General features: G+C 36.3%; 1 protein-coding gene across 50 annotated transcripts in view; it reads left to right on the top strand.

Annotated features, from left to right (window-relative positions):
- The window catches only part of CDC42BPA (CDC42 binding protein kinase alpha), a 320,030-nt gene that overhangs the window by 213,245 nt on the left and 90,596 nt on the right, over positions 1–16,189 (top strand). For 36 of the 50 annotated variants that reach the window (XR_011996311.1, XR_011996312.1, XR_011996310.1 and 33 more), the window contains 2 exons: positions 7,452–7,699; positions 15,455–15,560. Coding sequence is in view for 44 of the 50 variants with exons in the window: in XM_072732749.1 (XP_072588850.1) it covers positions 7,452–7,699; positions 15,455–15,560 (354 nt within the window). In the remaining 6 variants the exon portion in view is untranslated. The remainder of the gene's footprint in view (positions 1–7,451; positions 7,700–15,454; positions 15,561–16,189) is intronic. The other 14 variants (XM_072732778.1, XM_072732781.1, XM_072732770.1 and 11 more) reach the window with 1 other exon arrangement.

The raw sequence follows: 16,189 nt of genomic DNA, 5'->3' as shown, positions 1-16,189 counted from the left end.
GCTTGACATTTCCCCACTAAGATCAAAAGCATGGTGAAGATGTACTTCTCACCACTGCCTTTTAACATTGTATTGCATATCCTAGCTAATGTGCTAATACAAAGACAAAATAAGAGGTATACAGATTGTGAAGGAAGATGTGAAACTGTTTAGGGATGAGGTGAGCATCTACATAGAGAATCAAATAGGATTGACAAAACAACTGGAACTAATAAGCCATTTAGGAAGGTTGAAGGATACAAGGTTTTAATACACAAAAGCCAGTCACTGTCCTTTATGACCAGTAAACAAGTGGAATTTGACATTTAAAACTCAATAATATTAATATTAGTACCCACAGAAATAAAATACAAAAGACCTAGAATATAAAAGACGAATAGCCAACACCATACTGAAGGAAGAGAACACAGAAAAGACTGACAGTACTTGACTTGAAGATTTACCATAAGTCTGCAGTAATCATGGCTGTGTGCTAGTGGCAAATGAATATACCAATAAGTCATTTTTAACAAAGGAGCGAAGGCAATATAATGGAGCAGAGATTGTGTTTTCATCAAATGGTGCTGAACACCTAGATATCCAAAACTGAATGAATGAATCTAGACATAGAACTTGTACCCTTTATAAAAATTTATTCAAAATGGGTCACAGACCTAAATGTAAAATGTAAAACTATAACATTCCTAGGAGATAACATAGAAGACCTAGATTGCTTTTGGTAGGACAGTGACTTCCTGCATGCAACACCAATGGCATAATCATGAAATAAAGAATTGATATGCTAGATTTCATTGAAATTAAATATTTCTGCTCTGCAAAAGACATTGTGAAGAGAATGAAAAGATGAAGCACAGACTGCAAAAAACTGTAGACCTATCCAATAAAAGACTGTTGTGCAGAATATGCAAAGAACTTTTAAAACTCAATAGTTAGAAAACAAATGACCCTGAGGTTGCAGGACCAACACACAATAAATAGTTGTGTTTCTGTATGCCAGCAGTGAATAATCCACAGAGGAAATTGTGGGAGCAATTTCAGTTACAATAACAGCTAAAAGAATAGAGTTTCTTGGAATAAATTTAACCAAGAAGGTTAGAGTTGTGTGATGAAAATTATAAAACATTGCTGAAAGATATTAAAGGAGACAAGTAGACATCCATCCTATGTGTATGGTCAGTATCACTTAATATTGTTTAGATGTTGTGTTACCCAAAGTGATGTGCAGGTTCATCACAATTCCTAGTAAAATTCCAACAGTCCTTTTTGCAGAAATGGAAAATATAATCCTGAAATTCAAATGGAATTGCAAGTGGCCCCAAGTGCCAAACCAAAAGAAAAACAGAATTAGAGGACTCAAACTTTCCAGTTTCAAGACTGACTACAAAGTTACAGTAACAAAAAGATTGTGTACTGATACAAGAATAGAAACACAAGCCACTGGAATAGAGCTAAGAGTTGAGAAAGGATCTCTTGCATCTCTTGCCAAGTGATTTTGGACATCATACTAAATCTGTTCAGAGAGGAAGGAACAGTCCCTTCAGCATATGTGCCAGGACAACTGTATTTCTGCATGCAAACAAATTTGGATCCCTGGCCCATGCCATATTAAACAATTTACTCAAAATGGATCAACCTGAATAAAAGAGCTATAACTATAAAACTCTTGAAAGAAAACATTGGGGTAAACATTCATGACCATGGCATGGATTCTTAGGTATAACACTGAAAGCATAAGTAAAAAAAAAGTTTTTTTTTTTCATAAATTGAACTTTATCAAAATAAAAGCTTGTGTGCATTGCATCAAAGGACGTTTTTAAGGAAATGGAAAAAATTATTTACAAATCAAGTATCTAATAAGAGTTTGAAATCCAGAATATATAAACAAGTCCTACAATTGAACAACAAAAGACAAAATGCCCAATCAAAAAATGGGCAAATAACTTGTATAGACATTTCCCTAAAGAGGATATTTCCATAGCTCATAAGCCCACGAAAAGATGTTCAACATCATTAGTCATTAGGGAAATGAAGTTAAAAACTCAAGATACCACTCCCATACCTACTAGGATAGCTAAGATGAAGGTGGGGAAAGAAACAAAACAAGTGTTTGCAAGGATGTGAAATAGTTTGGTGGTTCCTCAAAAAGGGAAACATAGAGTTACCATATGACCCAGCATTTCAACTCCTAGGTATGTACCCTGAAGAATTTTAAGCAAGAACTCAAACAGATAATTGTATAAGTGTTCTTTGAAACAGTGTTACAATAGCCAAAAAGTAGAAACAGTTCAAGTGCCCATTAACAGATGGAAAGGCAAAATGTGGTTTTTAAATACTGTGGAATGGGGGATCCCTGGGTGGCTCAGCGGTTTAGCGCCTGCCTTTGGCCCAGGGTGCGATCCTGGAGTCCCGGGATCGATTCCTGCGTCGGGCACCCAGCATGGAGCCTGCTTCTCCTTCTGCCTGTGTCTCTGCCTCTCTCTCTCTCTCTCTCTCTCTCTGTCCATCATAAATAAATAAATAGGGGATCCCTGGGTGGCGCAGCGGTTTGGCGCCTGCCTTTGGCCCAGGGCGCGATCCTGGAGACCCAGGATCGAATCCCACATCAGGCTCCCAGTGCATGGAGCCTGCTTCTCCCTCTGCCTGTGTCTCTGCCTCTCTCTCTCTCTCTGTGACTATCATAAATAAATTAAAAAAAAAAAAAAAGATTTAAAAAATAAATAAATAAATAAATAAATAAATAAATAAATCTTTAAAAAAATAAATAAGTAAATAAATCAATACAGTGGAATGTCACTCAACTATCATAAGGATACATGCCCCAACATGGACAAATCTTGAAAACATTATGCTAAGTGACAGGTGCTAGACAAAAAAGAACAAGTATTGTATTATTCTATTTGTATAAAACACCTAGAATAGGCAAATTCATTGAGATAAAAAGTAAACGAGGTTACCAGGGGCCAGGTAGAGTGGGTTATGGGAAATTATTCTTGACTGGTTAGAGAATTTCTCTTTGGGATAATGAAAAGTTTTGGAAATACATAGTGGTCATGGTTGCACAGCATTCTGAATGTAATTAATACTTACTGAATTCTACACTTAAAATGGTTAAAATGATAAAACTTCATGATATATATATATATATATATATTTTTTTTTTTTTACTACTTAAAATTAACCATTGAATTGTACACTTTAAATGGGTGAATAGTATGGTATATGAATAGTATGTCAGTAAGGCTCTTTAAAAAAACAAACAACTTTTCAATTGTGATCATATGCTACAAGAACTTTTTACCCTGTTGTATTAGTTTGCTGGGCTGCTACAAATTACCAGAAACTGGGTAGCCTGAGAAACCAGAATTTATTGTCTCAATTATTGCAACTAGATACCTGAAATCAAAGTGTTGGCAGGCTTGGCTTTTGATGGTTTGCATTCGTTCCTTGGCTTATGTATCACCTGGATCTCTGCCTTCTCCCTCTGCAAGACTGCAAGTCCAAATTTCTTCTTTTTATAAGGATACAGTTTTATTGGAATAGGGCCTACCCTAAAGATCTCCTTTTAAGTCAATTACCTCTGTAAAGACCCTACTTTTACTTTCTTTTTTCCAGCCTTATTGAGATATAATTGACAAATAATAATTATATATATTTAAGGTATAAAATGTAATGTTTAAATATCTGTATACATTGTGAAATATGTACCACAACAAGGTAATTAACATACTGTCACTTTTTTTTTTTTGGCTGAGAACAATTAAGATCTACCCTCTTAGAAATTTCATGTATACAGTACAGTACTGTTAACTTTAGTCACCCTGCTTTAACCTGAGATCTCCAGAACTTATTCATCCTATTTGAAACTTTTGTTTTTCACCAACATTTTCTCATTTCCTCCATACCACCCCCCAACAACCACCATTCTACCCTCTGCTCCTAAGAGTTTGACTTTTTTAGATTCCACATATAAGTCAGATCATGCAGTATTTGAGACTATTTGAGGTACTAGTGCTTAACATGCTTTAACATGAATTTTGGAAGGACAAAATTCAGCTCTTAACACATGTAATTATTCTCTTGACAGTGTGATACAAGCGTTTACTCTCTTTAACTGTCACAAACATGATTTTAATGAGTATAGAAGAATATCCACTTAGTCCAGTTCTCTACTATTGAATATTTATGTTTCACTTTTTCAACACTGTCACTACCATGAGCCCTTCTGTGCATTGCATTTTTGGATATTGTTTCTTAAACTAGATATCTAGAAATGAAATTGTCAGATCACTTTAAGGCACTTGATGCAGGCCACAAATTGTTGCAAGTATAAGAGGCATTTCTTGCATTATTAGATTATTAATTGTATTTTTTTCTTTGTGAATTACTGCTTTTTGTCATTTGCCTTTTTAATTTGCAGGCTGTTTCTCTTAAAATTCATATAAACTCTTTGCATAGTGAAAACTATATTTTCCTTCCATTTTTCCACAACTATTTATTCACTTATCATTTGCCCTTTAATTTTGGTCTTGTTTCCTTTTCAGATTACAGGAGACTTTTTCTTATTTTCCTTACTGTTTCTTTTACTGCTTCAAAACTTGGCTTGTCCTTTTTTTAGTTTGTTAAGTATGTAATTCTGCCTTCTCCTGGATGTTTCTATTGGGTTTAAAAATATTTAACTCTAGTCAATTATACTTCTATATATTTTTAAATATATTTAAATCTAACTTACTTGGGATTTGTTTTGCTGGATGGGATGTTATGAGAATAATTTTATTCTTTTGTTACTAATTGGTGGTTCCAATTCTGTTAATCACTGCCTTCCTCAGTGACTGAAGACGTCTCATATATTGAATTATTTTGGGATAGAGCTTTACTATACTGAGACTTTATTAGAGATTTTTATAGTATGTTTTAATATCTGAAAATAACATTCTTCTCTCTCCCTCTTTATTCCCTTTTCCCCCAGGGGGTTTTGTTTGGCATTTTTTACAAGTGTATTTTTCTTGTATACAAGGAACACTCGTGCACCATCTCCCATATTTATTTTTTTATTATATTTACAAGGAGTATAATATGAGAAATATTGAATACATTTACATTTAGTCTTTCCTTTAAAGTAGTGGATATTTTCCTATATTGTTTCAAGTCTTCTTTTATGTCTTTTATAGACTTGTCCTTTCTTCATATAATTCAAATTACTCACTATTGTTATTCCCCCCTGCATGTATTAGTTTCTAATACTTTTTCTTAGATTGTTTTTGCTATAAACAATGAAATTTTTTACTGTTTTATTACTGCTCATTCCACTACCCAGAAGTATTGTTGATTTATGTTTATCTTACATGCAGTTGCTTTATTCAGCTTTATCAGTTACAACACTTTTTAGTGGATTTATTTACATTTTGTGGGCAATTTTATGGAAATTATAATGGTTTTATCACTTTTCTTTCTGATACTCATTTCTTGTAAGTATTGCACATTACTTATTCAGACAATATCTAAATACTAAGTAAGAAGTAGTGGTAGACACCATTTTGGTTGTTATTCCTAAATCTCTTGTATGTATTTCTGGTGCTTCACCAGTAGGTATTATTTTGTCTGATAGCTGGAAAATGGGTAAAGGAGAATCACTTTACTGTTTTTTTTGTTTTGTTTTGTTTTATTGTGGGATGTGAGGTAGTATTCGGAATGGGTATGGGACTTTATCAAATAGTTTTGGGCATAGGTACTTACTGAGATTGTAATCTGGATTTATTTTAATTTAATCTATTAAAGTAATGCAATTTTTGTATCTTTAATTAACAAGTTTACCAGTATTAAGTTACCTTCAATACCTGCAATAAGACCTATTCTTTCATGGTAGTAGATTGTTCTTTCTTATATAAGGTTTGATTTTATCAGCATTTTATTTGACTTTTTTTACAACCTTATCAACAAGTGACTTGAGGCTATGACTTGTTTTGATGGTATCTTTATTAGGTTTTGATGTCAGGGTAATTTTTGTTTGAAACTTAGTGTATGCTGCTACCATTCCAACAGCCAAGCTATACTAAGCAGAACAGCAAACTAAGATTGTTTTTTAGTTGATTACAAAAATGAAAGAGTAGTATAGGTAAGTGGTCAGTGCCACAGATGCGGATTTAGGCCTCTTTTTTGTAGAGATGTGTAGGGCCAGAATCTGACTTGCTGTGGCTCCTCCCAGTCCCAGCAGAGCTTTGTGTGCCAGGCTGCCACAGAAACTGCTGGACAGTCTGAGTCTTGCATACTACAATGAATACCCCAGAGACATATCTCCAGAACAATTGATGTCTTTTTTTTAATTATGTGAAGAAGTGAGGATAGTTTTCTCTCAACTTTAAACCAGCTATTAATAGTTTTTCAGCCCTTAATACTGTTTTCAAAAAAAGGACCACATCCTCCAGAGCATGATTCCTTGTTGTCACTAAACATAAACCCATAGGTGTTTTGGGTTTCAAACTTTTTTTTTTTTTTTATCACCTGGGAAAATAGCATATAGCAAAGTAATAGAAAAATTACAAAGCTCAGGAGGTTCAGTGTAATCTCTGTATGTTTCTGTTCACCGTTTAGCCATTGTCTGGAAGGAGCTTTGGACTTTGTATATTTCTTGCACCTTATTTTTTTTTTTTTAATTTATGATAGTCACAGAGAGAGAGAGAGAGAGGCAGAGACACAGGCAGAGGGAGAAGCAGGCTCCATGCACCGGGAGCCCGATGTGGGATTCGATCCCGGGTCTCCAGGATCGCGCCCTGGGCCAAAGACAGGCGCCAAACCGCTGCGCCACCCAGGGATCCCTTTCTTGCACCTTATTACTGAGAATATATTTCATCATAATTTCTAAAAAGTTGGCTTTCAACTAAATTTCTTGTCCCTAATGCCCTACATAAATGCCAAGAAACCTATCATTTATTCTAGTGGATGTGAAGATGTTTGATTAAACCTTTGTCTGTTTTCCTGGACCACTGGAAAAGCACTCTCTTTCCTGTTGTACATTCTAGCTCTGTCATTTCTTACCCCAGTATAATCTTCTAAAGACACATCTTTATAATCCTTTATTAGTTCCACATCGGAAATAGGATGCAGTTAGATTTTTCTGGTACTCCATATACCAGTGATAATTATGTATGAACTAGAAATTAAAATATAAACATATAATTATATAGCTATGAGCAGAAATTACAGATAAATATATAATCTTGGTGTGAAGAAGGCTGTAAAATACAACATGATAAAGGAATACCTACTGAGAAAGAGAGTCATAGCATATGGCAGACAAAAGATTAAGAGCCTTAGTAAAGAAAATATTTTTAGGTGATAATATATAAAAATAATGTTCAGCTATACAAACAGTTTTTTATATTGTAGAAAGAAGTTATTACTTGATATTTTATTATTCTTACAGATGAACCAATTTTTTGTCATTTTTTCTATAGCAGAAACAAATTAGTTACTCCCCAGGACTGTGCAGCATAGAACACCAGCAGGAGATATCCAAACTAAAGACGGATTTGGAAAAGAAAAGTATCTTTTATGAAGAGGAATTGTCTAAAAGAGAAGGAATACATGCAAATGAAATTAAAAATCTGAAGAAAGAACTTCATGATTCAGAAGGCCAACAACTTGCTCTCAACAAGGAAATTATGATTTTGAAAGACAAATTAGAGAAAAACAGAAGAGAGAGGTAAGAATCAAGTCATTTACTTGTCTCACAAATGTTCCTTGAGTGCCTGTTGTATGCTAGAGATTGGAGATTTATGGGCAGTCTCCATCTCCCAGCCCTAGATTGGTAAATAGTAGATTATAACGCAGCCTGATGGGAAAGCAAACAGAATAGTAGGAGCACAAGGAAGATGCAGGAGCACCCGTGCACGAGACACAGAAGGAAACTTTGGTGTGTCTGGGTGTTTTGGACAAAATTGTATCTAAGTCAAGACCAAAGAAATAAGAAAATACCTAACTGTGGAAGAGTGTCCAGACAGAAGTAGCAGGATTGTGTTGAGATGAAGAGGAAGAGAGGAGCAAGGCTCATTCAGAAGACAAAGGCTCTTCCCTACCGGGGAGTTGTAGAAAGATGAGAGGGTGATAAGTGAGTCTGCAGAAGGAAGTAGAGGCAAGATCCTGAAGGAGGGCAGAGAGTTTGGACTCTATCCTTTTGCCATTGAAGGCAGGTGACAGGGTGATACACATGGTCATGAAAGATCACCCTTGCTTCTTTGGGGGCGGGGCTGAGGGGAGCAGCTGGCAGGTAGGAACCTGGCCAAGAGAGAAGAGCAGGACTGCAGGTGCTGGCCCTGCAGGTGGAGGGAAGCGTGTGGGCTCAGAAGATCCCAGAGAGCCAGAACCTGGGTGCCATAATGGCCAGATGTGAAAAATTGCTAGTGATGCTCCTGTTTCTGGATTTTAGGCAGCTGAATATATGCTGTTGTCAATCTCAACTTCTATGGAAAGCCAAAATTTATTTAGTTTGGTACATTCATTCAACAAAACTTTTTTAGAACCTGTGGTAGGTAAAGCACTGTTATAGGCCCTGCGAACATAGCAGTGAACAGACAAAAAAATCTCCATCTTTATGGAGCTTTCCTTCAGTTAGATGAAAGACTACAAACAAAATAAGTAAAATATAGAATACACTAGGTAATGATAAGTGTCAAGAACGAAAAATATGGCACAGGACCAGCCCGTGAAGCACTGAGGGGGAGATTAATTGTATGTATAGGCCAGTCTGGGCAAGTTATGCTGAGAAGGTAGTTGAAGTAAGGGCTGAAGAAAATAGGGGGGCCCCTGTACAGATGTAGGAGAAGTACACTCTACACAGAAAACAGTCTGGTAAAAGAAATAAGGAGAAGACAAAACTATAGAGATAGTAAAAAGATCAGTGGTTGCCAGGGCTTGGGGGAGGGCAGAGGATGTCCATGAAGATATCCAGGTCAGCGCAGCTACTCTGCATGATGCTATGATGATGGGGTGCATGCTATCGTACACATATCCAAACCCTGATAGAAGCTGTGAAGTTTGAGTGGTGGTGGTGATGTGTCCACTGTAAGTTTACTGACAAAACACCTGTTCCACTCTGGTGGGGGTGTTGTGGGGAGGCTCTACCTGTGTTTTCTGGGAAATCTCTGATATGAACCTAAAACTTTTCTTTAAAAGTCTATTAAAAATAATGAGGCCAATATGGCCAAGATAGACTCAAGGGGAAAGACTAGGAGAGGGTACAGGATCAGATCATACAAGGCTTTGTGACAGCCAACTTCTGGTTATTTGCCCTGAGTAAAACCATTGCAGGGACATACTACAGGATTTTGAGTGGAAAACTGACAAATACTGGATTGTGTTTTAACACGGTTACTCTGGCTACTGGGTTAAGAACAGTCTGACTTAGATAAAAGCACGGAAATGATTTAGAAGGCTGTCCACGATACCCAGGCCAAAGAGGACAGTGGGTTGGCCTAGGGTGGAGGCCGAAGCAGTGCTAAGAAATGTTGGAATTCTGATACTCCTTAAAAGTAAAGACTGATTTTTGCTGATGAACTAGATGTGGAGTGAGAAAGGAAGAGGAAGAATCAAAGATGATAGTGAGGTTTGGGACCTTCACAGGAGAATGTAGTTACCATTTAGAGAGGAACAGTGCTAGAGAAGTACGTTTGAGATAGCACTATTATCAGGAGCTCGTTTTTTAAAAGTTATGTTTAAGATGCTTATTATAGACACTCACATGGATTTGTCATGTAGGCCATTGGATAGATCAACCTGGATTTTAGGGTGAGAGAGAAAATCCTGGGAGTATTTATACTCACACAGTATTTAAAACATTGAGACTATATGAAGTCACTTAGTGATTGCTATTGATAGGAAAGAGGTCCAGCACTGAGCCCTGGCATGCTCCAGTCTTTCGGAGTTTGGAAATGAGGAAGAAACAGCCAAATGGACAGCACAGAATGATAGGAAGAAGACCAGGCAAATTTGGTGTCCTGGAAACCATGTCATGAAAACATATCAAATCAGTCTATGTGTTAAATGAGATGAGTTCTGAATTGAGTAAGATGAGGCCCAAACAATGATCATTGAATTTAACAAGATGAGACTCATTGGTAATTTTGATAGGAACGATTTCAGTGGAACAAGTGGGCAAAAACCCCACAGTGGGATCCAAGATTTGAAGCGGTGCAGTTGGAAAATAGAGTAGTAGTTGGAGTCTCTGAAAAGCAAGTAGTGCAGTGCAGCAGTAGTTGGAGGAGAAATTTATCCCAAAAGAAATTATTTTGCCTTTTGTTGCTGTTTTTAGATGGAAGAAATAACATCAAGCTTATTTATAATCTGATAGAAATTATCCAACAGATGATTCAGGAGAGAGAGGGAGAAAAGTATTGGAACTGTACTCAAACAGATGCTTAGCTGTGCTTCTCACCTGTGGAAAGAGAAGAGGGTAGAGTGCATGAGAACAGTAAACAGGGTAGTAGGAACTTGGTTATGTGTCACACTCTCATGAATTGGGCTTGTTGAATTTGAGGTTCTTGGCAAGATATCTTTGTGGAGATACCAAGCCAGCAGTTTAGATATGCGCAGGAGAGGTTCAACTAAATTCAGAGTTCACCAGCATCACAGGTCATTAGATTCAGGTGGTGCAGTAAATGAGCCAGCTCAGGGGAAATGTATGGAGAGAGAAGTCGAGCTTGGGCATTTACAGGAAGCACAGAAAGAGTGTGGAGACCAAAAAGGCAGAGCTGAAGTCTGGAAATAGAGTGTGGTGTTACCTAAGCCAAGAGAAGGTAGCATTTGAAGAGGGAGGAAATGGATGACACTGTCCAAGGTGTCCAATGGACTGCATGTGATAACAGAACAGCAGCTGGTTGTGAGAGAACAAGTTTTTGTGGTTGTGGCTTGGCAGAAGCCAGATTCCTGTGAGGAACAGTTAGGTAATGAGAAAGTGGATACAGCACACCTGTTCAAGGTTTCCAGATGGTTTCCAGTGAACAGGAAGTCAGGGAATTGGAAAATGAAGCATGACATAGGGTTCAGGGAAGAGTGTGTTTGTTTTGTTTTCGTATGGAAGAGACTTCAGCTTTGTGTAATGCTAGTAGGAAAAAAAAGTTTTACATAGAAATTTCGCTCAGTTTATTTGTGTAGATGTTTTTCTAAAAGGCTTCTTTGTCATTTTTCAAGTTTTTATCATTATTTGGAGTTTCTTCTGAATCAAGGAAGATTTTTTAAAATTTTATTTAAGTTCAAGTTAGTTAACATATAGTGTAGTATTAGTTTAAGAGGTAGAGCTCAGTGATTCATCAGTCTTATATAATACCCAATGCTCATCACAACAGGTGCCCTCCTTCATGCCATCACCCAGTGACCACCCCCCCCTCCAGCTACCCTGTTTGTTTCCTAGAGTTAAGAGTCTCTTATCGTTTGTCCCCCTCTCTGATTTTGTCTTATTTTATTTTTCCTTCCCTTCTCGTATGTTCATCTGTTTTATTTCTTTAATTCCACATATGAATGAAATCATGTAATATTGTCTTTCTCTGACTGACTTATTTGGCTTAGTATAATACAGTCCAGTTCCATCCATGTTGTTGCAAATGGCAAGATTTCATTCTTTTTGATGGCTGAGTCATATTCCTCTGTGTGTGTGTGTGTGTGTGTGTGTACATCTTCTATATCCATTCATCCATCAATTGGACATTTTAAAGTGGCAGATTTGCTTGCACACAGGATGGTCTATTTTCCCAGAATTTATCACTTAAATTATAATTTCATTTATATTCACTAATACAGTGATAGAAGAGGTTTTTAAGATTTCATTTTTAAAATCAGCCATTACTTATGTTCTTTGTTGACTTGGAATCAGTCATATGAAATTACCCAGAACAGATCCACATTGAATTTCATTTACTGCTAAGATATAAGCCTCTTTAATTTTTTTAAATTGAGTTTAGGTTGACACACAATCTTACCTGTGCTCATTAGTGCAGCTGCCATCTGTCACTGTACAACACCGTTACAATAAACATCGATTGTATCCCCTAGACTGTGCCTTTTATTTCTATGTCTTATTTATTCCATACCTGGCATCCTGCACCTCCTACTCTGCCTCACCCATTCTACCCATCTTCCACTGTCCTTCCCTTCTGGCAACTGTTTGTTCTCTGTATTTATGGGTCTGATTCTGCTTTTTGTTTGTTTGTGTATTCATTTGTTTTGATTTTTAGATTCTACATGTCAGTGAAATCATATGGTGTTTGTCTTTCTAGGTCTGGCTTCTTTCACTTAGCTTCATACCCTTTAGGCCCATCCATGTTACTACAAATGGCAAGATCTCAACCCTTTTTATGGCTGTGTAATATTGCATTGTGTATATACATATACACAATGTGTATATATATACACATATACCACATCTTCCTTATCCATTTGTCTATTGATAGACACTTGGGTTGCTTCCATATCTTGGTTTTGTAAATAATGCTGCAGTAAACAGAAGGTTGCATATATCTTTTCAAATTTGTGTTTTTGTTTTTCTTAGATAAATACCCAGTAGTGGAATTACTGGATCATATGGTATTTCTGTTTTTAATTTTTTGAGGCACCTCCATACTGTCTTCCACACTGTTTGCATTCCCATCATCAGTGCGTGAGGGATCCTTTTTTTCCACATCCTTGCCAACACTTACTTCTTTTTTTTTATGTTAGCCATTCTGAAGGTGTGAGATGATAATCTCATTGTGGTTTGAATTTGCATTTCCCTGATGATAAGTGATGTTGAGCATCTTTTTCATGTGTCTGTTGACCATCTGTATGTCTTCTTTAGAAAAATGTCTATTTAGGTCCTCTTCTTGCTTTTTAATTGGATTACTTGGTTTTTGTGTGTGTTGAATTGTATAAGTTCTTTGTATACTTTGGTTATTAACTCCTAATTGGATATGTCATTTACAAATATCTTCTCCCATTCAGTAGATTGCCTTTTCATTTTGATGATGGTTTCCTTCACTGTGCAAGTTTTTTATTTTGATTAGTCCCAACAGTTTATTTTTGCTTGTGTTTTCCCTGTCTTAGGAGACATATCTAAAAAAGTTTTGCTATGGCCAATGTCAGATAATACTGCCTGTACTCTCTTTAGCAATTTTTTCAGATCTCACATTTAGGACTTTAATCTGTGTTGAGTTTATTTTTATGTATGGTATGAGAAAGTGGTCCAGTTTCATTCTTTTGCATGTAGCTGTCCAGTTTTCTCAGCACCATTTATTGAAGATACTGTCTTTTTCCCATTGTATATTCTTGCTTCTTTTGTCATTGATTAATTGATCATTTAAGTGTGGGTTTATTTCACGTATCTCTGTTCCACTGATCTGAGAGTGGATGTCTTTCTTGTTTCTGACCTTATGGGAGAAGATCTCAGTTTTTCCCCTCTATGGAGGATGTTAGCTGCAGGGTTTTCATAGATGACGTTTTTTATGTTGAGGTCTGTTCTCTCTAAACCCACTTTATTGGAAGTTTTTGGCATGAATACAAAGTTGAATTTTGTCACATGCTTTTTCTGCATCTGTTGAGATGATCACATGATTTTTATCCTTCATTTTGTTGATGTGGTTTATGATATTGATTGATTTGTGCATATGGAACCATCCTTACATTCCAGAATAAATCCCACTTGATCATGGTGAATGATCCTTTTAATGTATTGTTGAATATGGTTTGCTGGTATTTTGTTGAACATTTTTACATCCAGGTTCATCAGGGATTTTGGCCTGTAGTTCTCTTTTTTTTGTGGTATCTTTGTCTGGTTTTGATATCAGGGTGATGCTAGCCTCGTAGAATGTATTTGGAAAATTTCTGTCCTCTTCTGTTTTTTTGTAAAAGTTTGAGGAAAGTATGTATTAACTCTTTTTTTTTTTTAAAGATTTTATTTATTTATTCATGAGAGACACAGAGAGAGGCAGAGACACAGGCAGAGGGAGAAGCAGGCTCCATACAGGGAGCCTGATGTGGGACTCGATCCCAGGACCCGAGGATCACACCCTGAGCCAAAGGCAGCCGCTCAACTGCTGAGCCACCCGGGCGTCCCTAACTCTTTTTTAAATGTGTGGTGGTGTTCACATGTTAAGCCATCTGGACCTGGACTTATTTTGGGGAAGTGTTGTTGTTTTTGCTTTTTTTTTTTTTTTGGAAGTGTTTTGATTACTGATTCACTTTGTTACTAGTGATTGATCTGTTCAGATATTTTGTTTCTTCCTGATTCAGTTTGGAAGATAGTGTGTTTCTAGGAATTTATCCATTTCTTCTAGTTTGTCCAATTTGTTGGCATGTAATTTTTCATAGTATTCTTTTATGACTGGTTGTATTTCTGTGGTGTCAGATGTTCTCTTTTGTATCTGATTTTATGTATTTGAGTCTTTTTTCTTCCTTGATGAGTCTAGGTAAGGGTTTATCAATTTTGCTTGTCTTTTCAAATAACTAGTTCTTGGTTTCATTGTGGGTCTTTCTTTCTTTCTTTCTTTCTTTCTTTCTTTCTTTCTTTCTATCTCTATTTCTTTTTTTTTTTTTTTCTGCTCTGGTCTTTATTATTTCTTCCCTTCTGGTCACCTTGGGTTTCATTTGTCTTTTTTTTCCCCCCAATTACCGTAGGTATAAAATTATATTGTTTGTGTGAGCTGCTTTTTACTCCTTGAGTTGGCCTGTGTCGCTAGATACTTCACTCTTAGAACGCCTTTGCTATGTCCCAGAGATTTTGGACCATTGTGTATTCATTTTCATTTGTTTCCATGTATTTTGTTTCTTTAATTTCCTCATTGGTTCTTTGGTTGTTTAGAATATGAGATTACCCTTTCTCCCTTAGTTTACAAAAAGTCTCTTAGCACTGAGTTTACCTCTGAGGGTGAATTAATTGTGCCCCTCAGAACTATCATTTTAAATAAGTTTTATAATATTAAATGTGTGATGTATGTATGCATGGATGTGTTAGGTAGGTAGGTAGGTACTTAAGAATGAAGGGAGGGGTGAATATATTTAGAGAACTGTTGAAAATTTCATTAAGGGTTTGCTAGCAATCTTGAGCTGGGTATAAGGAATCACATTGGAGGGCTCACTTTGGCAGCATAGATACTAAAATATGAATCATATTGGGGCCCACGTGTCCCTTTCTTGCCCTGATCTCATTTTCCCGTACTTTCTGGTATGTATGCAACCAAGTAAGGTGAACACAGTCACAAAGTCTGCAAATCACAAATGTCTTCCTCAGGTTTTCAAACGAAAAACAAAGTAGATGTTGGTAGGCAGACAAGTCTATTAAATAAAAGGAAATGACTATGACTTTTAATTTTAAGGGGGAAGATTGGGATTTGGCATGTTTATGATATGTTATTTTTCAGAATACAAGCATATGGTATACAATTACTTTACCTTTAATTCAGTTTCTTTTATTTCCTTACATTTCGAATTATGTTAGTCAAAGTGAAAGGGAAGAATTTGAAAATGAATTCAAACAACAATATGAACGAGAAAAAGTATTATTAACGGAAGAAAATAAAAAACTGACAAGTGAACTTGATAAGGTGAGTGATACCATCCAATTTCTGTTCCCTGAGTGCATGCTATATGTTCTAGCACCGTGATAGAAATTGTAGATATAATTTTATATTTGATGCACAGTTTGGGTTTAATATTCCTCCTCCTTATATACAAAGATGACTTGGATGGTGCAGGCAAGTTTTCATTACACCAATTACACCAGTCTGTACAGGAATTCTGGAGAGAGGGTTTTGCTTATCTCATCTTATTCTTTGTCTCATTTATTTTTTTAGCCTCTATGCTTTATTTCACTTTCCATCTATTCTCATTTTCACTCTTCCCTCTCATATTTGGCACTTAATTCTGTCATGGCTATTGGAGTTAAGCTGGCCCGTGGCAAGAGCAGGAACACTTAGACCAAACTGGAGAAGTTTTGACAACTGTGATTCATATTCATGGTGGAGAACAACCTATAGCATTGGTAGATTGGAATCCAGAGAAGCCAACTGCCTAAATGCTATAGCTTGAGTAAAGAGCAGAACCATATAGATTAGCCAGATTTATGAACAAAATTCCAGATACTTAAAAGGAATGTTTTTCCAATTAGTAGCTGAAGTTTCTTGAATTGCCATCATTCTGCGTTTCTTTTGTCAGGTCTTAACAAACAGCTGTA

This window comes from Vulpes vulpes, chromosome 13, assembly GCF_048418805.1.
Source record: "Vulpes vulpes isolate BD-2025 chromosome 13, VulVul3, whole genome shotgun sequence".
Taxonomy (NCBI): domain Eukaryota; kingdom Metazoa; phylum Chordata; class Mammalia; order Carnivora; family Canidae; genus Vulpes; species Vulpes vulpes.
Note: the sequence above shows the minus strand (reverse complement) of the source record. Positions and strands in the feature narration are given on the sequence as shown.